Source organism: Neomonachus schauinslandi, chromosome 10 (assembly GCF_002201575.2).
Source record: "Neomonachus schauinslandi chromosome 10, ASM220157v2, whole genome shotgun sequence".
NCBI lineage: Eukaryota > Metazoa > Chordata > Mammalia > Carnivora > Phocidae > Neomonachus > Neomonachus schauinslandi.
This window is the reverse complement of record NC_058412.1, coordinates 39,229,689-39,255,878: the sequence shown is the minus strand read 5'-3', so window position 1 is coordinate 39,255,878 and position 26,190 is coordinate 39,229,689. Positions and strand designations below refer to the sequence as shown.

At 49.9% G+C, this 26,190-nt stretch overlaps 2 protein-coding genes across 2 annotated transcripts in view; one reads left to right on the top strand and one right to left on the bottom strand.

Moving 5' to 3' along the window:
- The window catches only part of USP39 (ubiquitin specific peptidase 39), a 28,631-nt gene extending 20,416 nt beyond the window's left edge, over positions 1-8,215 (top strand). Inside the window, exons 11-13 of the mRNA XM_021697747.1 lie at positions 4,027-4,162; positions 6,337-6,423; positions 7,698-8,215. Coding sequence (XP_021553422.1) covers positions 4,027-4,162; positions 6,337-6,423; positions 7,698-7,745 — 271 coding nt within the window. The 3' untranslated portion in view covers positions 7,746-8,215. The remainder of the gene's footprint in view (positions 1-4,026; positions 4,163-6,336; positions 6,424-7,697) is intronic.
- An 11,542-nt stretch (positions 8,216-19,757) lies between these two features.
- SFTPB (surfactant protein B) lies at positions 19,758-25,590 on the bottom strand. Its single transcript, XM_021697727.1, has 10 exons — positions 25,527-25,590; positions 25,056-25,183; positions 24,727-24,798; positions 24,246-24,371; positions 23,481-23,633; positions 23,148-23,237; positions 21,576-21,753; positions 21,259-21,410; positions 20,312-20,392; positions 19,758-19,820 (listed from the first exon to the last, which is right to left on the bottom strand). The coding sequence occupies exons 1-10, from the start codon at positions 25,588-25,590 to the stop codon at positions 19,758-19,760; spliced, it is 1,107 nt and encodes a 368-aa protein (XP_021553402.1).
- Positions 25,591-26,190: the final 600 nt, after the last annotated feature.

The window sequence follows — 26,190 nt, the reverse complement described above, 5'->3', positions numbered from 1 at the left end:
TTCACTTTCTCTTAGGGGGAATGAGCTTGAATCTCTTTTCATATTTTTGTACCGTTATTCATTTTGGACTGTGTTAGAGATTGCTGGGAACAGAGCCTACTTACACTATGTAAGTTAAGGGTTGTTGTTGGAAGGATACAAATATTTCAGGGACTTCAAAGATAGATGTTTACCTTGAGGCAGTCCTTTCACCTTCTCTCCTGTTGCTTGCTGGGCAGTGTAGTCTTTCATGTAGGGAAAAACTGTTGATGAAAGTAGGGCAGGACCGGTAGGATTCTGCCTGGCTTTGAAGATGATCCTGAGCAGTTAGAGTCTGTACTTCTGTTTGCTGGTCTTTGCATCTTCTTGCATACTGTAGTTAGGCACAGACAGTGGGGATGGTTCCACATTTGTCTTGCCATCTTGGGGTCCTTATTGGTGAGAAAGATAAATTTTGATGTATGGTCTTGTTTTTAGTTTACCATGCAGTTATCTTTTTTTTTTTAAGATTTTATTTCTTTATTTGAGAGAGAGAGAATGAGAGAGAAAGCACATGAGAGCAGGGAGGGTCAGAGGGAGAAGCAGACTCCCTGCCAAGCAGGGAGCCCGATGTGGGACTCGATCCAGGGACTCCAGGATCATGACCTGAGCTGAAGGCAGTCGCTTAACCAACTGAGCCACCCAGGCACCCTGCAGTTATCTTTTTATGAACGTCTATGAGTATTTTATTTTATTTTAAAGATTTTATTTATTTGACAGAGAGAGACACAGCAAGAGAGGGAACACAAGCAGGGGGAGTGGGAGAGGGAGAAGCAGGCTCCCTGCCGAGCAGGGAGCCCGATGCGGGGCTCTATCCCAGGATCCTGGGACCATGACCCAAGCTGAAGGCAGACGCTTAACAACTGAGCCACCCGGGTGCCCCGTCTATGAGTATTTTAATGCAAATTGAGAGGAGTTGTACCAGATGCTTTCCTTTTACTACTTTCTAACTCAGTTCCTGCAAGATCCTTTTGGGGGTAGACAGTTGGTTTTCGGTTCTCAGGAGACATGGTTTTTCATACTCTGAAGAAGATATCTCTGAGAACACTGAGAAACCTGGTGGCAGGACTGGCAGGAGGAGTGAGGGTCTCTTTGCTGGTGTTTAGGTCAGAGTGGAGCCCTAAGGCAGCTTCTTGTCGAGAAGGATTTGGGTGGATATATGACAGAATTAACTTGATGTTTAGCTCAGGGTTGTTTTTTGTTTTTTTTGTGTATTTCCCCCCAAACCCTCAGAGTAGTTGGGAGCTGTAATGTGTAAATGCTCATCCCTTCCTTTCTTTGTCTCTCCATTTCTCACTTGCCCAAACCACACCAAGACTGCCAATTTTCTCCTTTGAAAATGGTTCCAGTTCTTAATTCTGGTAGTGTTTAAGAGGGTAGTATCAGAAAGTAAAGAGGCCTGAGTGCTGTGCCATCCTAGCTGTGGGACTCTGGGCAGGTCATTGGCATATCTTCCGGAGTTACTCTGACATGGACTTTTGTGAATTTGAAAGTCCATGTAGTGCGGTTTTCTTTCTGAACTGGACTTTTGTGAATTGCCACAGTCATCAGTGTGTTCGTGGGAGGAGGGAGTGCTCTTGACTCAAGGGCGGGCAGTTCCGGAGGAAGGAGGACTATGTATCGGTAATAGTTCCGGCTCAGTCACCACAGAAATGGCCTTACTCCATTGGCTTCTTTTATATTGCACCTGGAATGTGTTTATTTGGTAACTGACTTCAGTAGTTTGTCTTTTGGAAAGCTTGCTTTGGAGAAGTTGAGAAAAAGATAAATTCTTAGCTAGTCAGCCTTTTAGAGACCAGTTCTGGAAACCTGTACTTTAAATGCTTTATGCATTATGGTTCTAGATTAGCTAAAGCCTCCATTTTTTTTTTTTTTTTTAAGATTTATTTATTTTAGAGAGAGAGTGCGTGGTCGAGAAAGGAGAGAGAGTGATTACATGTGCGAGCGGGGGGAGGGGCAGAGGGAGAGGAAGAGGGAAAGAATCCCAAGCAGACTCCACGCTGAGCAAGGAGTCTGATGTGGACTCGATCTCATGACCCATGAGATCATGACCTGAGCCAAAACCAGGAGTCGGATACTCAACCGACTGAGCCACCTAGGCGCCCCTAAAGTCTCCACTTTTTGAAAAGGACCCTTTTTATACCTAATTTTTCTCCTGTGTTTTATTCATAACACATCTTTTTACTGGAGATTGATCAGACTTCCAGTGATTAGGTGCCTTCTGCTCATTTGGAGGTAGGTTTTTGGAGCACAGGATTAGAGCTGCACTTCCAGCTAATTAGGTGTTCTCTGAATTGGACTGTTCTGATTGGGAGAGGAGTATAGTGGGCTCCTTTGGCTATTTTCTAAAACAAAATGATTTAACATGTATTCATTCCCTTTTATCACTAAACGGTTTTGGTTCAGTCTTGAAAGCTTGAGTACTAATACTCCTGAAGATTCTCTAGGACTTGTTCAGACAAACAAGTCTGGACAGCTGTTGTTAAAGCTGAGGAGAGCTAGCTTGAGAAGACAGCTCTTAGCAGTCAGCAGGCCTTCTGGCTTTCTGGAGCTCACGTGGATTTCTTTCAACTCCTATCTAAATTATCTTTAATAATAAGTGTTGCAGTCTATATGGTACACTGTCGGTCTGTAGAAGTAAATAGCTATCACTAACATGAAAGCTACATAATATAATTAGAACAAAGTTGCATGTTAATTACTACATGGTTTACATAGAAAGTTTTTGTATTTTTGGACAGGTAATATATTCACAGTCTATAATTCAGAGGGAGATACACATTTGGAAGTGACCACGGACATGACCACTGTTAGCATTTCCTGTGAATCTGTCACGGATGACGTTACTGGAGTTCATGTTTTGAGGGGTAGTACATCAGATGGCATGTCAGTTCTAGAGATATTAGAAATATGATACAGTCTCTCTTATTCTTGCTAACAGTCACTCTGTTTCCCTGTTTAACTATAGGAAGGTTCTTCACAATTGTCTTTGTCCCATCTTCATAGTTGACATTTATCATAGCATTTGACTTTGCAATAATTGGTATATACATTTATACTTCAACTGATGGTTAGAATCCAACATGTAAAACACAAAAGGAGATATTATTCCACATTCAAGAATGTGTCTCTATATTTGAAAGTGAATGTTCAGATATTCAAAATAAAATAGATATTTTGAAGTCCCAATTGAAGGAACGTAGTCAGTAGTTTCTTTTGGCAACCAGAACTGAGAAATTGGGAAGCTGTGGAGTAGCCAGGGTGGGTCACCTAAAGAACAGAAAGAGGGGCTGCAAAAGGAGGGAGAAGGACAAAGCCGATGTCAGAGCAGAAAAGAGGTCATGCAGCTCCCTTGGATCTTGCTTCTTCTCCAGGGCCTGGTTCTAGCCACATTTCTACTTTATTTTGAGTAAATTCCCCTTCTGTGCTGAAGCTACTGGTCTGCCTGCTTTGCCATATTGAAATTGTGAAAATGACTGTTTACAGTGGCCACTCACAGAATCATGCGGTCAGGCCTTCCATAGCCAGAGGCTAGGGACCGGGCATCGACTGAACACTGCAGCTGTGGGATTCTCACAGAGGGCGAAGGGTGACGGGTTACTGCTGTTGTCTCCCTTAATCCTCACCATCTCCTTCGAGATGGTGATGCTCCTTTTCATTTCCTAGAAGAGCCTTCGGCGGTGTAACCTGCTCAGATTCTCACATACCTCTGAAGCGACAGAAGCCCTCATTCCAGTTCTAATCTGAATGACGTGTGGCCCTGCATCTTTTATGGCTAGACATGCTTTTACATTGTGCTTTCCCCCTAGATCCAGTCTTTCTAGTTTGCGTCATGTTTGTGGCAAATTATGTGAATTTCCACCAACCTGGGCTTCCATGGCTCTGCAAGCCTACCTAGATCCAGGCTGCTAAAATAGGGTTCAGTAGCTCTGTGGTCCGTTGATGTCGGACTGTTTCCCCGTCCGTAGTCTTTGTCTGATCTTGTGGCTTTATTTTCATCATCCTTAGAAATGTGGATCTGAGAGAGTACTTGTCTGAGGAAGTACAAGCAGTGCATAAGAATACCACCTACGACCTCATTGCCAACATTGTCCATGACGGCAAGCCCTCGGAGGGCTCCTACCGGATCCATGTGCTCCATCATGTGAGTGGCATAAATGGGGGTTGTTCCTTTGGCATTTCAGTGGGCAGCTCTCTTCAGTTTGCCTTATCTTGACCTTGACTTTGGTATTCTGCAAGTAATAGAGCTGTCAGTGGTTAGTTTTGGGCAGTGGTTCTCAGTTTTGGCTGCACGTTGCACTCACCTGGGGAGATTTTTAAATCCTGTTGCCTGGGCCACTCCAGGCCAGTTACATTAGAACAGTGTAATTTGTGCCTGTTGGTTTTTACCTGGAATAGAGGCCAGGGCTGCTGTTAAATATCCTGTAGTGCACAGGCAGCCCCCATAACAAAGAATTACCTGGCTCAAAATGTCAGTCAGTTAAGAGACTGCTTTAGATTATGTGGAGGTGGGAACCAGGCAGCATGGTGTTAAAATTATCTGGGAGATTCCATTGTGCAGCCAAGGTTGAGCACCACTGTCTTAGACTAGAGCCTTACCACCTGAAGTGGAATCCTCGAACTAGCAGCATTGATATCATATGAGAACTCGCTAGAAATGCAGAATCCTAGGCCCCACCCAAACCTATTGAATCAGAATCCGCATTTTAACAGGACCCTCTGGTATGTAATTAAAGTTTATGAAGCACTGGTCTAAAGGTTTCTTTCAGCTAGAAAAACTGTTTTGAATTTGTCTCAAGCTGAAAATGGATGAAACATGTACTTAAGATATATTTGGTATCACACAGATTATTAGCACAGGTTGTTTTAATTTGATTAGTCTTCTGGGACTGTGGGTGTAATAACTAACTCTGTTTAGCAAGTATTTTACTGTGCGCTAGAAAGTATGCCAAGTGCTTAATGTATGTTCATCTCATTTGTATCTTTTTTTAAAAAACGTATTTATTAATTTGAGAGAAGGGGAGGAGTGCCCAGGGAATCCAGCACAGGGCTTGATCTCACGACCTGAGTGGAAACCAAGAGTCAGATGCTTAACTAACTGTACCACCCAAGCGCCCCTCATTTGTATCTTTATTATTTAAAAAAATTTTTTTTAAATGAATTATTTTTTTTTTTTAAGATTTTTATTTACTTGACACAGAGACAGTGAGAGAGGAAACACAAGCAGGGGGAGCGGCAGGCAGAGGGAGAGAGAAGCAGGCTTCCTGCTGAGCAGGGAGCCCGACACAGGGCTGCATCCCAGGACCCTGGGATCATGATCTGAGCTGAAGGCAGACGCCTAACAATTGAGCCACCAGGCGCCCTGCATTTGTATCCTTAAAACACACCTCTAAGACAGGTGTTAGTACCTTTTTTTTTTTTAGATTTTATTTATTATTAGAGAGAGAGGGAGAGAAAACATGTGAGTGGGGGAAGGGACAGAGGGAGAGGGAGACAGAATCTCAAGCAGACTCCCCTCCGAGTGTGGAGCCTGACGCAGGGCCCAATCCCAGGACCCTGAGACCATGACCTGAGCCAAAGTCGAGCTGGCTGCTCATCTGACTGACCCACCCGGGTTCCCCTGGTTTCACCATGTTCTTAACCAGTCCTCAAAACAGGAATGGGTGCTTGATTATGTGATCCTGAGCTTTTGTTATGTTTCCTGTATTCTGAACTGTTGGACTATCTGAATATCTCTAGTCTGTAGTATCTGCCTTTGGCATTTCTTTGAAGTTTGGATGGTTGAGGCAGGTGAGCTTCCAGTAGTGCCTCTGCCATAATCCAGAAGCCTCTTTGCCCCCTCGTGTATGGCAGCATGAAGTAAAGTAGATTTGTTGTATTTGCAGCACTGGTTTTATAGGCCAAAGGAAACTGGTTACTATTTTGAACAGTGTCCACCAAGGACACTTCTCTTGGCTGTTGCTGTGTTCTGTGGGATGGAGGGTGGGGATGTGTACTTTTAGGCTTTCCCAGTGGTTAACACTGCACCTGCTGAGTGTGTCTAGTCTGTCACCTAAATTGTTCTTAAAAGTGTTGGGAGACTCCATTGTACTTCAAGGAATCCTCGGCAGGGATCGCGTTTGCCAAGATCAGCACCCCAAAAGCTCTTTAAATTGATTGATGCCATGCAGAATTCATGCACCCTCTTAATTATGATTCTTGCTGAGTGGTGGTCTAGCAGCTATTCTTCTGATTCTTCTCACTTTTTGCTGCGATCCTTTCCTTCTACACCTTTTGGTTTTAGGGAGCAGACTAACCATCCCTTCATACTTTTTGCAGGGGACGGGCAAATGGTATGAATTACAAGACCTGCAGGTGACTGACATCCTTCCCCAGATGATCACGCTCTCGGAGGCTTACATTCAGGTGGGTTGGCCACAGACTTGGTGCGCGCTGAACAGATAGGGTGTGGGGCCAGTGAGGGGAATGATGTGGGTGAAGGCAGGAAGTGGGATTGAGTCAAAGCCTCGGTTAGGCTGGGTACCTGTTGGAATGCACAGAGGAGTGAGGTGGGCCCAGATTATATGGCCCTGAGAGCCCAGGGGTGATTGCTAGAAAAGAGAAGGGCAAGGAAGTGTGAAAGATTTGTGGATGAGCAAGGAGATTATGTGTGTGGCCAGGTTAGTTTTGCGGAGGTGTGTAGTCTGGTTTCAAGGAGGAAGAGCCTAGAATAATCAGGACCCCAACTAGGAGTCGGCTCTGAAGCTTTCCCCAGCATCCCAGGCCAAGTGAGTGCTCTTCGTGATCCCACAGCGCTTTCTTCATGTCTTTGCCAGAGCACCAACCTTATTATTTTAACGTCTTCTCTATTGGATCGAGAGCTTGTGGAGCGGAGTATCTCTGTTTCTCTTTATAACTGCCCTGGTACCTAGCAAAGAAGGAAGAGAGAGACCAAGCTTTGTTCTGTTTTGTCTTGTCATACCATACATTTATTGACAAACACCGAGTATGTTGAACTCAAGAGTTTGATCCGTTTTTCAAGGAGACTGCACCTCTTAAAGTGCTCCTTTTCACATCTGCTTAATGGGTTAAATAAACTATAAAAAAGCGTGCAGGACATCCAGATCCAGATCCAGAGTACAGAGGCATCATAATTAGTAACTGCCGCTTGTGCTCCACCAAAAATGGTAAATGCCTTCCTGGGCCCTCCTTGTAGGGGCTCCTCCGGAGCCCAGGGCTTGTGAGCCTCGGGCAGCTCTGTCCTGACCGAGGGCTGTTGGAACTTCTGCGAAAGGCGCAGCGATCCTAGACAGTAGAAGGGGCAGCACCACACCACATCCTGCTCTTTTCACGACCTTGTTCCCTGGTGTCAAGAAGCTATAGCTTCGTAAAAAAGAACGGAGACACTTCTCGTTCTAGAGATAACACTTTAGTGACTTTGTGGTTATAGGCTTAACTTGGAGTTCCTTTTTAGAAAGCGAGTTTGGCATGGAAAGTTAAGAAGGAGAGAGGCAGATGGGTAGAAAGATAAAAATCAAGCCAAAGGGAATTTTCTGAAAGGATTGAGTTAGTTTCAGGGGACAGACAAATAAGGATGTGGAGCGACAGACTGTCCCTCGCCTAGGGTAGAACAGGTACTTGATAAATGTGTGTGGATTGAATGTCAGCTCCTACATGTCTGTTGTATTCATTTCTTACAGATTTGGAAGAGGCGAGATAATGATGAAACCAACCAGCAGGGGGCTTGAAGGAGGAGTTTAGGGTTTTGCTCCTCAGGGCTTTGGCTGAAGATGTAATAATAGCAAAGCTGTAGCTGACCATAGGCTGACTGGCACATTCCCTGAGCCAACCCGTTTTGTGGGTTCGGGTTCACACCAGGGCATCAGAGGGGCCCACCCGCCTGGGATGGGTCTGCACCGTCACCCAACTGTCCTGAGATCAGTTGATTATAGGTTGATGCTCCTTTCTCCTTCCTGTCTAGCTCCCCTCTAGTTTCAGCAGGCCAGAACTCTTTAGCAGATGTGTGTAATATCTTTCTGGGCATCTGGGAGTATCTGAAGGGCAAGATGATGTCTTTTACACATCAGAGCCTCAGGATTTTAGGAATAAGAGCATGAAGCCAGTAATACCCTTCTTCCATCATAGGTGTTTTTCCTGTGGTTCACTTCATTTCCTGATGTGTATTTTGGAATGGATTAAATGTTTTCCTGTTTTTAAACCAGCCTCTTGTTTTATATCCTTCCCTTAGGCTCTTTTCAGCTTGTGGGTGGTGTGTCATTTGGGATACATTTTTGTCTCTAGGTAACAAAATATCTGACTAAAGCAATCGATTCCTGTGCTTAACTAGAAAGGTGGAGGTGGGCGGTTTCAGGCTGAGGTGCAGGGCTGTGTGAGGGAAGGGGGGGAAAGGAAAGCAGGAGGGACATTCGACTGCAGTGCAGTTCTGAGAAAGTCTCAGTCAGGCCGGTGGGGGTCCCAGAGCAAAGATTGCCAGTCAAAAGAATCAAGCAGAAATGGCTTTCTTCAAGCTCAGTCGTTGATTAGGACCAGCCTGGAGAAAGTGTGGCGTCGGCCTAAGCACGGTGACGGAGCTGAGAATGGGGGCGATGTAAAGGTGCAGCCGCTGGTGGCGGTCAGCCAGCCACTGCAAGGTCTCTTAAAGGGAGGGAGGAGCCCTGCACGTCTGTGGCTGCCACCCTTGACTTCTGGGAGTCAGCGCTGTCCCTGTTTGCCTTTACCTCTTTGACAGCTTCCAGATGTCCCTTGCTGACTCCTCTTCCTCTCTCCGGCCGTTAAAAGTTGAGATTCCTCAGGACTCAGTGCTGAGATTCCTCAGGGCCCTCTCCTCAGTTTGCTTTCTCCCTAGGCCATTTCAGGTATGTCCATGGCTTCACCTATCCCCTAAGGGGGATGGCTCCAGTCTTAATCCCAGACTTCTCTCCGTTCTTCAACTTTAGAGCCAACTGCCTCTTGATATATTTTAGATGTCTTAAAGTCAGTTCAAAGCCAACGTTGTTCAAAACTGAGCTTGTGAGTTTTCGCCTCAAACTTGGTCCCTTTCCAGTGGTTTCTATGGCGCTGTAGGGTTCCATCATCCAGTTATATAATTTGGAAATTTATGCAGGAGTTCTCCTTCCCCCCCCACTTCCCTCATCTAATCGGTAACCAAGTCCTATCGATTTCACATTGTAAGTGTCTCTTGAATCTTCCCCACTTGAATCCTCTTCCACTGTCCAGGCTAAACTATAGTCAGCTTAGTCTAGGTCCAGTTAAAAGAGAGAAACCATACGGTAATTTGATCAGGGAAAACTCAGTTTCAAGAATTATTGACTGTAACGGGATTGGGGTCGGAACTCTAAAGAACACAGGAATAGCAGGTGGGAGCATCTGCCATCCCTAGAGTTGCCATAGCGTCTAAGGCTGAAAGTCCGACTGCTGGTGCCCATCAGTGGTCTGTCTAAGGCGTCAGGAAATGCTGCTTATGGGGAGGCGTCTCACTCTGCTTCCCAACTGCCTGGGGAGGAGAGGAGTGCCCGGTGCTGCTGCGGCCCTGAGGGTCTGTGGGCACTGCGGGAACCTGACGCCGGAGCAAGCTGCGCGTGTTGCCTTTGAGTGAGCGCACTGGCTCTGGGACGCAGAGCCCTGTCTGCCTGCGGTGTGTCTCCAGCACCTCGGAGCATCCATGGCCGCTGGCGAGGAACAATCTACAGGACCCAAATCCATTTTCACAGAGCAGGCGACAAGGGTGAATTTGTGGCGTCGCAAGGCACTAAGCTGTGGAGTTGAGAGGCCCAGTCCACCCCTTGAGGACTCAGCCTCCATGTACACTCTTACACACATTTGAACTTCCATACAACAACAGTGACGACAACAAAGAAGACAACTCTGTTTCTGCCTAACAAAAAACTGCTACCCTTCTTACAAGTGAACAAGTTTTCAACCTTTCCCAAAACGAGATGTCCTCAGAGTCCTGTATCCTGAAGGCTGTATTGGTTACTCCTCAAATCCAGTCCTAGTCCCACTGAATATGCCGTTATCTAAAGACTAAGTTGTAAAGGTAACTTCCAAGGAGTTGTATATAAAATGAAAATGGGAAGAAGAAAAAAAATGGTTAACATATGCAAATTATCCTGTATAATTATGTATATCCTGAAGGCAATAAGCAAGTAGAAAATAAAACTATAGTCCATATTTCTGTAATAGGGCAAAAGGCTGCAGTTGATGTCTATGCTTCTTACTTCCACTGCCCTTTGTGGGTCTAGTCTGCCCTTAGCCAGAGCCTCAGCTAGTTGGGGTTCTGAACCTGGTAGGGTGACCCAAATCTTCAGTCCCTAAGGACCTGACTCCTTAATCATCTGACTCCCCACCCCCTTTGTGTTGCTCTAGTTTTCCATTAACCTTTACTACTGGATATAGTCCATCTTGCCTGCATTTTGTAAGAGCAACCCAGTTTCACCGTGATAATCGGGATCAGTAGACTAGTAGATTACACTCCCCCCCTTCCCCCCCCCGCCCCCGCATTGGTTTAGTAGCATAAGGAGCCCAAAATGTTCACGTGGTAGTCTCATCTTCTAATTGAGTGAAACCATGTTTCCTGGGTGGAAGCATTTCATCCTTGGGAACCAAGACCTCTAAACTAGCAAAGCTTCAAGCTGCTGGAACAGAAGTAAAAATTCTGCTAAGTTATTAAGTGTAATAGAGGAGTCACACCAATGTTCACCTATTTTTTAGATCCATGTATTTTGGTAATGGGGGAGAGAGCACCATATAATGTTCTCTGGTTCAAAACATACTGCATCCTATAAAATGAGCACCAACTGGTACTGTAGCCGAGTTTTCAGTAAGCCATTCTATCTTGTAATGAGGCTAGCTCCTTCCAGATGATGGTGTATGTGTTAAGACCAGTGAGATCTATGGGCATGAGCCCATTGCTGTACTTCCTTTGCTGTGAAAAGACTTCCTTTGTCAGATGCAATGCTGCATGGGATGCCGTGGTGGTTGATAAGGTATTCCGAGGATCCGTGCGTGGTGGTATTGCCAGAAACATTCCTGCTGTTGGCAAATTAGATATTCAGCAGAAGCACTACTCAGGTCAGGGGATGGGGAAGTCCAGGTTGTTGAGCCCACGCATAACCTCTATTGCTGCCACCATGGCTCAGGACCTCACTGAGCGAGCACTGGAGAAAAGAGGCTGCTGGCTGATACTCCACAGGTAATGTCACTTTGTAAACCGCATTATTAAGATCCTCCTCTGCAGCAGATGCCTTTTGGGGGCATTCATATGCAAAACAAATATTTTCATAGTATATATATTATGTTACTATAGTAATATATGTAGTATATATATATATAGTATATAGTATATATAGTGTAGTGTAATATGTGTATGTGTGTATATATATATATGGTATATTCAGGGTCTTTCCTTACACCTCTTCCCCAGACTTCCTTTTCACCAGGTTTACAATCCTGGTCATTCTGAATCCCTGGCTATCCAGCCAGACCATCGGCAACTGCCCATGAGTTAGTCGAGATCTATACTTCTGGCCATCTCATACTCCAAATATAGTAAGCAACCCAATATACTGTTTGCAGAGGCTTTTCCTTCCCCACTGTCCTTCAGTGTCACCCTGAGTGGGGATGAAGAGCTACAGCTGTCCACTTGCATTCTGTACCAGCGTTTTGTACGAATCTATCTATAAACCAGGCTTGAGTTTTGTCTTCCTTTGTCAACTGGGCGTAAGTAACGCCCCAGGAGGCAACGCAACAGGAGTTGGTGTCAAAGGAATGTGGGCCACCTGCTCGTGTAACTTACTTGTGCCTTTTGGATCTGCCTGAGGTTGGTTTAATATACCACCCATTTAATGCTAGCTTGCAGCTGTGCATGGCCAACATTATGGCTGGTTGAGTCAGACAACAGCAGGTTCATGAGCGGAGATTCAGTTTGCCTGGTCACCTGTTAGCCCGTGTTTAGACGCTCAGTGTCTTCGGGCCCAAAAGCTAGCCAGAAGCTATTTCTCAGAAGGAGAATAGGTATCTGCGGAAGATGAGGGCATAGACTTGTTCCAAAATCCTGAAATTCTGCACTGTGATTCTCCTGTTGGTTCTTGCCAGAGGCTCCATACAGCATTGCTATTTGCCAAGGACACATCAAAATAGCGGCCATCCTGGATCAGAAGGTGCAAGGAGTAGAGCAGTCTATCCTGCTGCTTAAACTTCTGTGGAAACTTTTCTTGTCCTGGCCTCCCTTTGAAACTAGTAGCTCTACAGCTGTCTCTAGGTGGGTTAAAGTAGCACCCTCAAATGTGATATATGTTGTCTCCAAAAGTCAGAAAGCCTACCATCCCTTGTGCCCTTTTTCTTGGGACCTGCCCAAGCAGGTGGGGCGGGAGGGAGGTGATCGGAGGTACAGCAGCTGGTCTTTCACAAACGAGGGGATACTTCGACATACTCTAGACCACACGTAGACCCCCAGAGACTTCTAAGGTGGCAGGCCCCTGAATTGTTTTAGGGTTAAATCGCACCCTGTTGTTTGCTTTTATCTTACCAAGACATCTAAAGTACTTGTCACAGGGCGCCTGGGTGGCTCAGTTGGTTGATCGTCTGACTCTTGGTTTGGGCTTGGGTTGTGATCTCGGGGTTCTGGGATCGAGCCTCACATAGGGCTCCACACTCAGCAAGGAGTTTGCTTGTCCCTCTCTCCCACTCTGCTCCTCCCCTTGCTCACGGTTTCTCTTCTCTTTCTCTTTCAAATAAATAAAATCTAAAAATAAATAAAGTACTTGTCACTTCCTGCTCATTGGATAGCATCATCGTAGCATCATCAGTGTAGTGGACTAGTGTGATGTTTTGTGGGACGTCAAGACGATCAAGATGTCTGCATGGTATTACGGTAGAGCGGGAGAATTGACATTCCCCTGAGACAACACTGTGAAGGTGTCCTGCCAGGTAAAAGCTAACTATTTCTGGTGATCTTTATAAATTGGTATGGCGAAAAAGGAGCTAAAGCTGCATGCCAAGGACCATGGGCTGTGCTGTAAAGATGCTACATCTGGGACAACAGCTTCAGCTGGAGTCACCATCTGATTACGTTTATGATAGTCTGATGTTATTCTCCAGCATCCGTGTGACTTGTGCACAGGCCCTCTGCCACTGTCATCCTAGTCTAAGCTGTTGCTAATTTCTTTTTACAGTGGTCTCCTCACAGGTCTCTGCCCCTTCCCGTGTCCCCTTCCCCCAGTTCATTCACACTTCGGCCAGACCAGTCCTTTAAAGCACACGCCTAACCAAGTTGTTTCTCCCTCACACCCTGATCTCCCACTGAAGACACTTTGTTGGCTCTTAGATGGAAATCCTTAGCCTCTCAGCCTCACGTCTTGGGAAGTTTCTCCTGGTCATCAATCCCAGGATCCCTGTCCTTCCTTCCATTTCTCAGATGGTCCACAAGATGCAGGCCTTTGTGCCATCTGCTTCTTCTGCTGGGGATGCTCTCTCCCTTTTAACTTGCTCTGCCCTCGCCTCTCTGACCTCTCACACCTCCTCAGCACCATGTGTGTCTCTGAGTGAGAGCACGTAGCACACCTGAGTGTTCCTTTTTTTTTTTTCCTGTGATTCTATGATTAATGTCTGTCTTCCCAACTGGACTCTTAAGTTCCAAAAGGACAGACAGGAACGGGGTTTTTTTTGTGCCCAGCCCTAGGAAAATGCTTGGCACTTAAGAGTCAGTTGCTGATGTTCATTGAGGAAATTATATAGTGCTAAGTCTGTGTTATCTATCCTTTTGACAAAAATTTTGTCTATTTTTTTAGATTTTATTTATTTGAGAGAGAGAGAGCACAAATGAGGGAAGGGGCAGAGGGAGAGGGAGAAGCAGACTCCCCACTGAGCAGGGAGCCTGACGTGGGGCTCCATCCCAGGACCCTGAGATCATGACCTGAGCTGAAGGCAGACGCTTAATTGACTGATCCACCCATGCGCCCTGATTTTGTGTCTTTAAACCCACCCAAGATGTTGACAATAGACACTATTGCCTGAAAGGTTTAGAACCACTGCTCAGAGCTGACTGTCATGTCCTGTGTACAGAAGCTTAAGGGCCTTTGTGGATGACATGTGGCTTGCTTCCACCCCTGCTGTCTGAACTGGGGTCACATGTTTCAATGGCTATGATCTCAGCTGATGCTTCTGCTTTTGGAGCCCTCAGGCTCTGGACGGTCTGACCCACACATGAAAAAGAAGTGGCATTCATGTTTTCTTAGCCAGAAATCACAAAGGAAAAGACAGATATGGAAAACATAACCTAAAGGTAAAAGACATATGACAGGGTAAATTTTGCAACATACAGGACAGTAAGGAAGCGAATATACCTAATATATTTTTACTGGTAAGAAGAAGAATACTCCCGGGGCGCCTGGGTGGCTCAGGTCATGATCCCAGGGCCCTGAGATGGAACCTGCGTGGTCGTGGTGGGGCTCCCTGCTCAGCAGGGAATCTGCTTCCCCCTCTCCCTCTGCCCCTGCCCCCCTGCTCTTGTGCATGCTCTCTCTCTCAAACAAATAAATAAAATCTTAAAAAGAATATTCCTATGGAAAATTGGGCAAAAACTCCAATAGGCATTTCACAAAAGGTAAAATATAAATGGCCAATAAATATGTGAAAAAATGTTTACTTCGTAACTGAAGAAATGCAAAATAGAACAACCAGAGAGGTCGTTTTTATGTTTTAGATTAGCAAAGATTTGAAAGATTGCTAATACCGAGAGTTGGTGAGAGTAGAGAAGAGGCACGTGTTTGTTATTGGGATAGAAGCTGGTACGGCTGGTACAGGGGGAGAGTGTGGAAATGTAGCCTATAGTAAAAGTAAAGATGTGCAGCATAGTTTTTGTCCCCAAATTTCATGTCTTGGAATTGACTTTAAGGAAATAGACGGGTAAACAAAGATGTAAGTGCCAGGATTTTTATTTTTCACAATATTGTTAATAACGATAGTTGATACTATTGATAAAGGGAAGAGTTTGTATCCAGAAAAAAATACCATGCAGCAGTTACCAGTAATGACAGATGTCTATATTTATTGACCTGGAAAGATTATTTTTATTTTTTATTTTTTAAGATTTTATTTTTAAATAATCTCTACATCCAACCTGGGGCTCAAACTCATAACCCTGAGATCAAGAGTTGCATGCTCCACCAACTCAGCCAGCCAGGAATCCCTGGAAAGATTATTTTTATTTTTATTATTTATTATTTATTTATCTTAATTTTTAAAAAAAGATTTATTTATTCATTTCAGAGAGAGAGAGGGAGAGCTTGCCTGGGGGTGGGGAGCAGAGGGAGAGAGAGAGAGAGGAAATCTTAAGCAGACTCCCTGCTGAGCGCAGAAAGGCCAGGCTTGATCTCTGAACCCTGAGATCACCACCTAAGCTGAAACCAAGAGCCAGCCACTCAACCGACTGAGCCACCACACGCCCCTGGAAAGATTATATTTTTTTTATTTTTATTTTTTAAAGATTTTATTTATTTATTTGAGAGCGTGAATGAGAGAGAGAGAGAGCACAAGATGGGGGAGGGTCAGAGGGAGAAGTAGACTCCCCGCTAAGCAGGGAGCCCGACGTGGGACTCGATCCTGGGACTCCAGGATCATGACCTGAGCCGAAGGCAGTTGCGTAACCAACTGAGCCACCCAGGCGCCTGGAAAGATTATTTTTAAATGAACAAAGCAGTTGTTCAATTTACAAAGCATATATAGGATGTTTCCATTTTTGTAAATCTGTTATATATAGGGGCGCCTGGGTGGCTCAGTTAGTTAAGCAGCTGCCTTTGGCTCAGGTCACGATCCCAGGGTCCTGGAATCGGGCTCCTGCGTCGGGCTCCCTGCTGAGCAAGGAGCCTGCTTCTCTCTCTCCCTCTGCCCCTCTCTTTCTCAAATAAATAAAATCTAAAGAAAAAAAATCTGTTACATCTATTTTTGTGTATGTGCAGAGAAAAGTTTGGAATGATCTGTAATAAAATGTTATAATGATGTGTTGTGGATTTTAAATCTCACTCATTAATCAGGGGGACATGAAAGTAACTGTCTTTATTGTTTTATAATTGAACTCATTTGGGCTCTTAAGCCCCCAGAATATAATATTTCCATTCGAAAGTGATTGAGCCCCTTCTTTTTTTTTATTTATTTAAAAAAAACAGTTTATTTATGAGAGAGAGAAAGAGGGAATCCCAAGCAGACCCCACACCCAGCACAGAGCTCCACGCAGGGCTCAATCTCATGACCCTGAGATCATGACCTAAGCTGAAATGAAGAGTCAGCCGCCTAACTGACTGAGCCACCCAGGCACCCCGCCCCTTCTTTTAATACTCAGCCCCTCTTGGGTTACTAACGACTGAACCCTACTTTCATTTTTTCTGGGAATGATTGACAAAGTGCCCTGTCGTGAGGAGAGGTATTGGGGACTGTGCTCTCCCTGGTCCTCTCGGTTCCCCTCTCCTTGTGCTGGGATGGGCTGTCAGATCTGACTTCCGCTCCTCTCAAGGTGCATGAAATCTGTCAGTGCTTTGTCCCCAATCATAGGCTCTTTTGGGCCCCCCATTTTGTGCAGAGCTGATTCTGACGGCCTCTTGGGCCCTAGGGGTGTGCTTGCTCTTCTGCATCATGCAGGGGGCACCCTCTGAGGCTGTCCTCAGGCCTGTCTGCTAGGCCCCTCTTGAAGGCTGTGTTTTGCACTCTTTCTAATGTCATGTTGGAGGCAGCCTTCTCTAAGGGACTTGTGTTCTCATGCCCTGGAAAGTGAAGAACAAGCCCTCTCTGCTCTTTGGCCCTCACACCTCCTGGGGCTTCTCCTTTCCCACCCTGCTCTGGGGGTGCAGGTTGCTGGGCATGTCTCAGGGACTCCCCGAGTCTCAGCCGTAGCCGCTTCCTGCAATTCTCTCCTCCCAGTAGCTGGTCCACTCCTGCCCTCCTGTTGAGTGAAAGCTTCTCTTCCATCCTCACGAGCTCATCCCCATGCTTGCCTCACCTCCAGGCTCTGTCTTGTCATCTTCCTAGCCAAGCTTTTAAAAAATTTAAAACGCTCTTCTCTCGGGGATCTTGACCTTACAATCGAAATAATGGTTTCCAAGACAATAGTCTGCTATAGATTTACAAAAATTCACTTACAAGTTCAAATTCAGAGGCTAAGGATTTGTGTCCAACATCCTTACCCCCAAGAGCATGTTGTATAGAAAGCTTTTTCGTGGAGCTTGAATGGTGGAGATGTGGGGAAAATGGATTGGAAATGTCTGTAGCTCAGTGCCAAAGTATACATCCTGCTCTAATCCTCTCCTGGGATTGGTAGGATTGTGGGTGATTTCCACTCCTTTGTGACCTGCAGTTTCTGAATTTTCTATAATAAACATGTATTTCTTTCATAATAGGACATATAGTAACAAAAGTTCTTTTATAAATAAAGGGACACTTCCAGGCACTTAGGTCTTTAAAGATAAAGGTTTATTTAATTTTGTTGTTGTATATTTTGATTTTTTGGGTACCCTAACAACCTCATCTCATCCCCATGAGTGGGCTCTTTGGGAGAGGGGAGGGGGCGGGGCGGGAAGCAGTTACGGGGCAGGGGCAGCCCCGTGGACGCCTACTTCTCCCTCAAGGAGGAGAGTGATGTTGCTGCCCAGTCCAGCCGCATGAGGCTGCGGCTTTGGGGGCATTTTCAGTGACTGTCTTTTTCCTTTTAGTATGAAGCAGTAGGCTTTATTGGTATTGTTACAGGCATTGGATTACATAGGAACTGATTTTTAGCACGTGCCCCAACTGAGCTTTGAGGAGATAAATCATAGCAGAAATGGAATCACACTGGAATTTTAACCAAAACTTGGAGGAAGCTTGCCTTACAAAAAGATAAAAAGAAAACCCCTTTTTACATCTTAAAGTGATAGCTCTTAAGCCGGAGAACATCTCAAATATGAAAGTTTGTCCAATCACCTTCCCACCTCGCTTGAGCCCTGCCGCATCCATTCTTGACAAGTCAGGGATTTCCTGATTTTTTTTTAAAGTTTGACTTCATATATCTATCTTTTATGGTACTTGATGTTCCCATTTTTTTTTTTTATTCTTCCGAATTTGAGTTTTGTGAAAGTATTGGCAAAACCACTGTAAAAGCCAGTATCTCATGCACATGGAGATGAAAGTGAGGCAGGCTGTCCTCTTGGAGCCAGGGAAGGAGTGTGTGGCTGACGAGTCCCCCAGGACCCAGCCCGGGGGTGTTGTGGGAGCTGGGCTGGCTCCAGTGGGGTGTGTGAAGTCTGGCCGGAAGTCCTCGGGCCGGAAGCCGCCTCTTACAGATCTCCTCCAGCAGATGCTGCCCTGGCTGCTCCTCACACCCGGAGAGGAAGAAGGTGGCTCTGCTTTGGGCTGTGGTTAGAGACAGGAGAGGTAAGACTGACAACAGGACTGAGGTCACAAGCTGCGGGCTCATGGTCCATCAGCTTAAAGGAGATGGGGAAGGTGACTGTGGGAGTGAAGGCTTCCCAGTGTGGGCGGAGGGCAGGGAGCCTGAGGAGGAGAAACCACCTCTTTCGATCCCCCTTTGCTGCTGAGGAGAATGACAGCCAGAGAGGGGGCAATGTATCTTGGCTGGAGAACCCAGGGGCAGTTGACGGCAGAGTCAGGACCAGAGCCCAGGTCCCCTGGGCCAATCCATTGCTTTTCCTGTTCCAACAGGGATGGAAGGCCTGGCTCTTTCTGGTGCCGGAAGCCCTAGGAGCTGGGGAAAGGAGGCTGCCCTGGTCTCCTGGGCAGCTTCCCGGCCCCCAGGTTCCCCCAGCTGTCATCAGGGTGGAGGGAAAACATGAATTTGGTCCCTGCGGGATAGGTCTGAGTTGGGGGACACTTCCTCCTCACTGCCTCCCACAGGGGCTTATAATTCTAGAGAGATTCGGAAGCAGGCCTGGGCTGCCCCACTCGGATGCAAGAGTCGGACCCTGGGGCCTGAGTGCCAGGAGGGCATGGGGTTCATCGTTTTCTTCACAGCTGTAGACCTTGCCCCTAAAGCGCACTCTGGCCATAGGCACCCACTACATTTTTTAAAAAAATGAGTGAACACACCTAACACATGGGGTGTTAGGGTCTGGCTCTGAGCAGAATGGTGAAGTGGGCCAAGTTTGCTCTCAGGGACACTTCTAGCCCACAGTTGCTATGTCTGTCCCTCTCAGGGTCATTTCCCTGCCCTGAGGGCCCTGGTCATAGGGGCTGCATCTGACTTACCCCTCCAGCCTAAGGTGCTACCTCTGACTTAGACAATGACAGTCAGGAAGAGAGAAATGTGTCTCAGGAAGGAGGAGTCAGATGATGGTAGAGTTCCTGGCTTCTAAGGGGACAACATCTTTGTGCAGCACAGCGTGATTTCCCCTGAACTTCAGGAAAGGTTGGCCTTGGTACGTCAAATACTGAACATGAGTGAGTGCAGAGGGTGAGCTGCAGCTCCCCCTGAGGCCTGGGACAAGGTGAGGGAGGTGGGAGCTGGGCCTAGCCCCAGGGGTGGCGGGATTCTGAGGAGAGGGAGTGAGAGAGGCCATTCTTGAGATGATGCTGTGAGGGGCCCTCAGGAGCCTTGAGTTGTGGCCTATGAAGGGGAGGATGGGGCAACCAGCAGCAGTGACTACCTCTTCCTGCTTGGGGAACACAGGGCCCCCTGTCCCGATGGGTACACGACCCATCTACCTCTTCTTCCCCTCAACTGGGAGCCCAGACTCACCTGGCATGGCTCTGAGTTCTCGTCAGAACTGAGGAATGTGCATACACTGGAGAGGACTGAACGTGGTCTTACACGCGCCCAGGGCCTGCCATAGGGACAGAGTTAGGGCCAGAGGCCTTGGATCCTGTTCCCCTTTCCCAGCTCTGAGGGGGATGGGAAGCTCCTACTGGAAGGGGCAGCTTTCACTTTGCCTGCCATCTGGTGGGTGTTCTTGGTGTGACCTTGTAGACCGCCTGAGCCACGGGCCTTCTAGGTTTGGAGCCTGAGGAGGTGGGATGCTTGCCCCAGAACACCCACTTGGCAGCTCCTGCCGAGCACACACTGCTCAGCGAACACCCGCCATTCCCTAATGTGCATCAGACCACACTCCTTATAGCTGCCCCCTCCTTTCCTATGTCTCCTTGTCCATTCTTTTGTGGCTTTTCCTTGACCCATGTTAAAATAGCATCCTGGGCCTGCACTCCTGGGGTTGCCCTGGCCCCAGAGGAGCGGGGCCTCTGCCGATCATGGACCGGAGAGAGTGGGGGCTCTGGGAGCTGAGGAAAGTCCTGGCACCAGCCGGGAGGGTGAGAGTACCTGGCAGGTGGTGTGGGCATCCCGGCCCCCGGCCATGAGGGTGTGCAGCTGGGGTGTGTGCCTCTCCACAAACTGCTCGCACTGAGGAAGGAGAAAGAAACAGGTGTGTGTGTGGGGGGGGAACTGGGCCCGTTGCAGGACTCTCCCCTTATCTGCGTCACTCCAGCGCTCCTTCCTGACCCGGTGGAGCTCCAGCCATCGCCCCCAGCAAGCAGCTCCGGCTGTGAACAGGCTGGTGTGGGCTGAAATGGAGGGTTTCTGTTGGGAAAGCCAGGGACACTGGAGATGGAGGGGCTCGCAGCTCACGCGCGGGGCCTGCATCATAGCCACCACCTTCCCATCCCCCCAAACTTCAGGTCTAGAAATCTTCAAGCTCCTCTGGGCTTGGCAACCTGACGTGGTGGGCAGTGGGGAGCCCTGCACATCCTGGAGCAGGGGAGTGCCATGCAGAACGCTGCCTCCCTGGCAGGTCATCAGTAGGCTTGCCTCAGGACTTGACTTTGTGAAGGGAATTCACTGTAGGGACTCTGAGTCCTAGGACTCTAGAGCCTTTAAGCCCAGCCCTCTCCGAGGGTGGGTGTGTCCCCGGTGAGTCACACTGAGAGAGGGATGGGGCGAGGACAGGACGGGGACCCTGCAGAGAAGGCCAGGCCCTCTCCTGCTCCCGTGGGCATGGCGTGATAACTGGGCCTTAGTCTTCGTCCCTGAGGGAGGCCTGCAGGTCCTCTGGGGCCCATGCCCTTTGTCCAAAGGCGACCCCTGACCTTGGCAGGTTTTGCCCTGTTATTTTTTCCACGGTTTTTGGGCCCACGTCCTGCCTGTTTGAGCTCCTCGAGGGCAGGGGTCGGACCACTCTGTGTGTCTCTGACGGGGAAGCCTTTCCTGGGCTCCCCCCTCCACTGGGGGCAGGCCCAGGGCCCCAAGTCCCCCGCGTGCCCGTCCCTCACCTTTTGCCTGTCCAGCCAGGAGCTGAGGCAGGCCTGGGGTATTGCCTGTGGCATGGCCTCCTCGCTGCTGTTCCCGGCCTGCGTGGTCACGAACATGCAGACGTGGCACTCGGACTCTTGAGGTAACCATTCTCCGGGCAGGGACTCCAGAGCTGTGAGGATTGGGAGAGAGAACCGTCAAGCCTGCCCTGCAGAGGTGCTCAGTTCTAGTCCGGGCTGGCGCAGTGCAGGGGGCACCGGGGGCGGGGCAGGGCCGGGGGGAGGGGGCAGGGAAGAGGAGGGTGGGCGCTGGGGAGGGGCGGGGGCCGCAGGCTCACCGGGGCCAGCGCCGTTGGAGCACCGGAGGACCAGGCCGCACACCATCTGGGGCAGCACGCGGCCCAGCAGCGCGTCCAGCAGCAGGACGGTGTAACGTTCGGCCAGACACTGGCAGATGCCACCCACCACCAGGGGTACGACATGGCACACCTGGCCCATAGCCGTGGCCAGCACACCCTGGGGCGGGGGCAGAGACAGGGCACGATGGGACCTGCCCCGGCAAGGTCTACGCCGTGCCCGGCACCTGCGGGCATCTCGTAGTTTGACCCTGCCGCCTTTCTGGGAGGGGGAATGAGTACGCTGTTTACAGATAAGGATGCTGGGCATCCGAGAGTCTGAGGGGTCCCGCCAGAGTCACTAAGTGAGTGCAGGGGCCAGGCCGCCATCCCAGCTCGGTGTCCACAGGCTCTGGGGCTGTGGGAAGGAGCGTGGCCAGCCCAGACGGGTGGCCGTCTGCAGGGCCACACGGTGATCGGACCTGGGGCTTCCCTGCACACGCGGGGCTTGCTACATTTCCCTGCAATGGCGGCAGCTTTCATCTGTGGCTCCTGGAACACCTGGGGGAAGCGAGGAGGTTCCCCAGCCCACCCCGATTCCAAACTCCACCTCCTAGCTGAAGGGCAAGGAGAGAGGCAGAGGTGACAAGCACTCTGGCTCATTCCCTCCTTTCTTCATTCATTCAACCAGCACGTGTCAAGAACCTGCATGGCGCCGGCTGGCCTTGGGTCTGCCGCGGCTGGCGGCCGCCCCGTCCCCCATTGCTGGGAAGGTGGAGGTGGGCGCACGACACAGTGAATTGTATGTCTCTGGGGTGCGCTACCTTCCAAACGGGTACGTTTCACCAAATGCTTGTGCATGTCACCTGCTTGTGTCAGAACCTCCCACACTCGCCTAACCTCCCCACTTTGCTGACAGAGGAACGGTCGTTGCTCTGCCCAAGGCCAGCCCATCGACTCGTGCCCTGGACCCCTGCCCCCACCCCAAGTACGTTACCCTGCATTGTCCTCTCTCCCCACCTCACTGCTTCTCCCATCTGCTGGCCAGTCCCATCGGCACACAAACGTGCCAAGATGGCTTTTGTCGCTAAAAGCCGCACTCGTCCAGGCGCCTGGGGGGCTCAGTCGGTTGAGTGTCCAACTCTTGATTTTGGCTCAGGTCTTGATTTCAGGGTGGTGAGATGGAAGCCCCGCGTTGGGCGTCCCACTGAGCATGGAGCCTGCTTAAGATTCTCTCCCTCACTCTCCCCCCCACCCCCGCAACCCCCCCTTCCCTTGTGTGCACCCTCTCTAAACAAACAAGCAAACTGGGATTCTTCGCCATCCAATGATGAGCTGCTGGTGGACAAGACCGAGGTCTTGTTCATTTTTATTCTTTGACGCCTGGCACAATGCCTGGCATGTAATAGCGGGGGCTTTACAATTGTTGAATGAACTCTAGGCCTGGTGCCCACGGGGCCTGAGCCTGAGCTCTGGGGTCCCGTGTGTGGCCCCTGACAGGGGTATGAGGAAGGGGAGGGGAGAGTGGAGCTGTGGAGGGCCCTGCTGAGCTCCTCATATTCCTGGATGTCTCACCTTGGGAATCACAACTTGGATCTGCTTGATCAGAGTCCTGCAGAGCCAGCAGTAGGGGAGGGGGATGGGCAGCCGAGGCTCAGAGAGATCCTGGGGGAGAGAATCACCCCCAGGTGAGGCCGGGCTGGGCCCTGGGAGAAGGCGTCCTCCAGGCCCTACCTCCCCTGCCTTCTCTTCCCCTTTTCCCTGCCTTAGGCCCTGCTTAGAGCTTCTTGTCCCCTTGCTGGCTCTGCTCTCTCCAGGGCAAGTGCTTATGGGCCTTGGCTATGGCGTCGCTGTCTGGAATCCCACCTACCTGTATGAGGGGCCAGCAGTGCAAGGGCCCTCTGTCACCTGGGTGTGAGGCCCAGCCCTCACCTGGAGGGTTCCTGGCAGCCCGGGGAGGATCAGCTTCTCCGGCAGCAGGTCTGACAGCCCTGACTCCTGCCCTGGCCCTGGACGCCCAGGTTTGCACAGGCCCAGGTACTTGCAGATGACCTTCGGGTTCTAGGGCACAATGCAGGGTGAGGGAGTGGTCAGGGTGTGGGAGGGGACCCACTCCTGCCCAGCCTGGCTCAAGGGCTTGCACTAAGACCTCTGGCTTTGGGCCTGGAATGAGGGGCAGCAGGCTGGATGGGGGCTGTGGCTTAGGGTTCTGTGGTGAGGGTGGGGGGAGCCAAAAGGCAGAGGTGGGGCTGTGTGGGGTCTTCGGGCGGGTGTCTGGGGATGTGTGTGAATGAGCACAAGCATGTGTGTTTGTGAGAATGGATAAGTGCAAGCATGGGTGTGAGAGTGTGTTTGTATGTGTGAGTATGTGATGGTGAGGGTTCTGCATGAGACTGAGTGTGTGGTATGAGTGTATGAATGAGTGTATGTGAGTGTGAAGGGTGTGAGGGTATGTAGTGGGGGTTTTGTAAACCCATTGTGTGGACCCACTCAGTACAGCTGAGCAGGTAGGGCTGTGATCTGGGCCATGTGGCTGTGGGTAGGGTGGTCACGGGTAGGGTGTGTGTGTATGTGTGTGGGGCTGGGGCGTAGTGTGTGTGGGTAACTCTGCGTGTGGCTGGACATGGGGGCTGTCAGGGAGGCAGGCTGGAGGCAAGGTTGCCAGGCCCTCACGATCTGGCTCTGGAAGTAGTTGACGACCACTGGGAAGTAGGTGTCAAGCAGGTGATGGCACTGGGGCACGAGAAGCTTGAAGGGCAGAACGTCACAGTCTTGCTCCAGGAACTTCCGCATCATGTCCTGGGAGGCAAGGAGGAGACAGTCAGGCTGGTCTCTTTGAGGTCTGTGCCCGCCCGAGTCCCTGGAGGCAGGACCGCCACCAGGCAGGCTGGCCACCCTCTCCCGGGGCACCAGAGTTGAGAGAGTGCCAAGGGGTTAAGTAGTTGGCTACAGGGAGGATCCTCCCCCTTAGGAGATACCATCTCTGGCTCACTCCCAAGACCCTCTCCTGGCCAGGAGGTTCCTGGAGTCCCCAGGCAAACCCACGTCTCACTCCCGGCCTGGAGATGGCCTCTTTAGGGGGCTAACCTCTGTGCCCTGTTCTGCCCCCCATCTCTTGGCCCCCAAGCTTCATCCAGGATCTGGGCCTCATTACCTGGAAAATGGCCTCCTTGATCATCTTGGTGAGACTGCGGACGATGTCCTCACATTCCTGGCACAGGTCATCCTGGGGAGGGGGCCCCAAGGTGGGGCATTTGAGTGGGGGGGGCCATGCTCCCAGCTCAGGTGTGTGAGGCTGACAGAGCGCTCCAAGGCGCAGGCAACTACCCCCCATCCCAACCCATCCATGTCATCTTATCCCATCCTATCCCAACCTATCCCATCCCCTAGCGGGGGCTTGAATCCCCTCAGGCCCATGCAGAGGCCACCCAGCACGCTCTATGCCAGACCTCCAGTCCCGGTGCATCCACGGGAGGTACTCACAGCTTTTGCGTGGCCCCAGACTTCCTGTAGGCAGTGCCCTAGGGCTCTGCACTGCAGTGCTTGCTCCAGGCTTTGGCACCAGTACTCGGGGCCCCAGGCACAAGCCAGGGACGAGGCGGTCCAGTCAGCTGCAGTTTGGGGCCAGAGCAACCTTGGGATTTAGGCCACACCTCACACTCTGACTTCACCCAACCTCCAAACCTAATTTTACCAGGAGCGCTTGGCCCTTAAATGTGCTGGAGTCAGATGGAGCAGGGTCCCACCTGCTCTATGCACCCCACCCCCACCCCAGGGTGTGTAACCTTGGACAAGCGCGGGAGCCGCTCAGAGCCTCAGCTTCCTCAGCTCCTCAGGACTAGGGGTAACGCCTGGCTCAGGGCCGGAGGTCGGTGCTCCTGGAGGCGGACGGGAAGCCTCCTCCACACCTGGCCCCGGGAGAGAGGGAGCTGAGGAGAGGCTGGGGAGACTCACCTGCGCCTGCGCCGCACAGCGTGGACAGCAGCAGTAGCCACAGCAGCTGCTGGGACTTGGCCATGGCACCTCCACAGCCTGGATCCCCTGCTGGGCCGGGGGCCCTTATACCTGGCCGGGGGCGGGGGGTGCCGGGCTCTGTGGGGGCAGCAGGGACCTCAGTGTTTGCCTTTGTCCTGGAGAGCCCTCCAGGTGCTTTGATCCCTGTCTCTTCTGAGCAGTGACACTCTACCAGCTCCCCCCCACTCCCCCCCCCCGCCCCATTTCCTGCCTGATGCCTGGTTCCTGCTCCCTCTCTCCTCCTGCCCTAAGTCCCATGGGCCTGGAATCCTAGGACCCTACAAGCAGGGGCCTTTTGAGTGTCCACGTCTGTCCCATCTCTCTGGGCTATGGGCGGGGGGGAAACAGAGGCAGGGCAGGGCAGCCAGATTGAGCCCTATTACTTCCCAGCCCCTCAGGCCTCCTTTATTCTTGAGCAATACTTTCAAGAATTTCCTGCCTGGCTCTCTCTCATTCTCTCTCTTTTTTTTTTTTAAAGATTTTTTATTTATTTTAGAGAGAGAGAGAGGGAGCAGGGGGAGGGGCAGAGGGGAAGGGAGAGTGAAACCCAAGCAGACTCTGCACTGAGCATGGAGCCCAATGCAGGGCTTAATCTCATGACCCT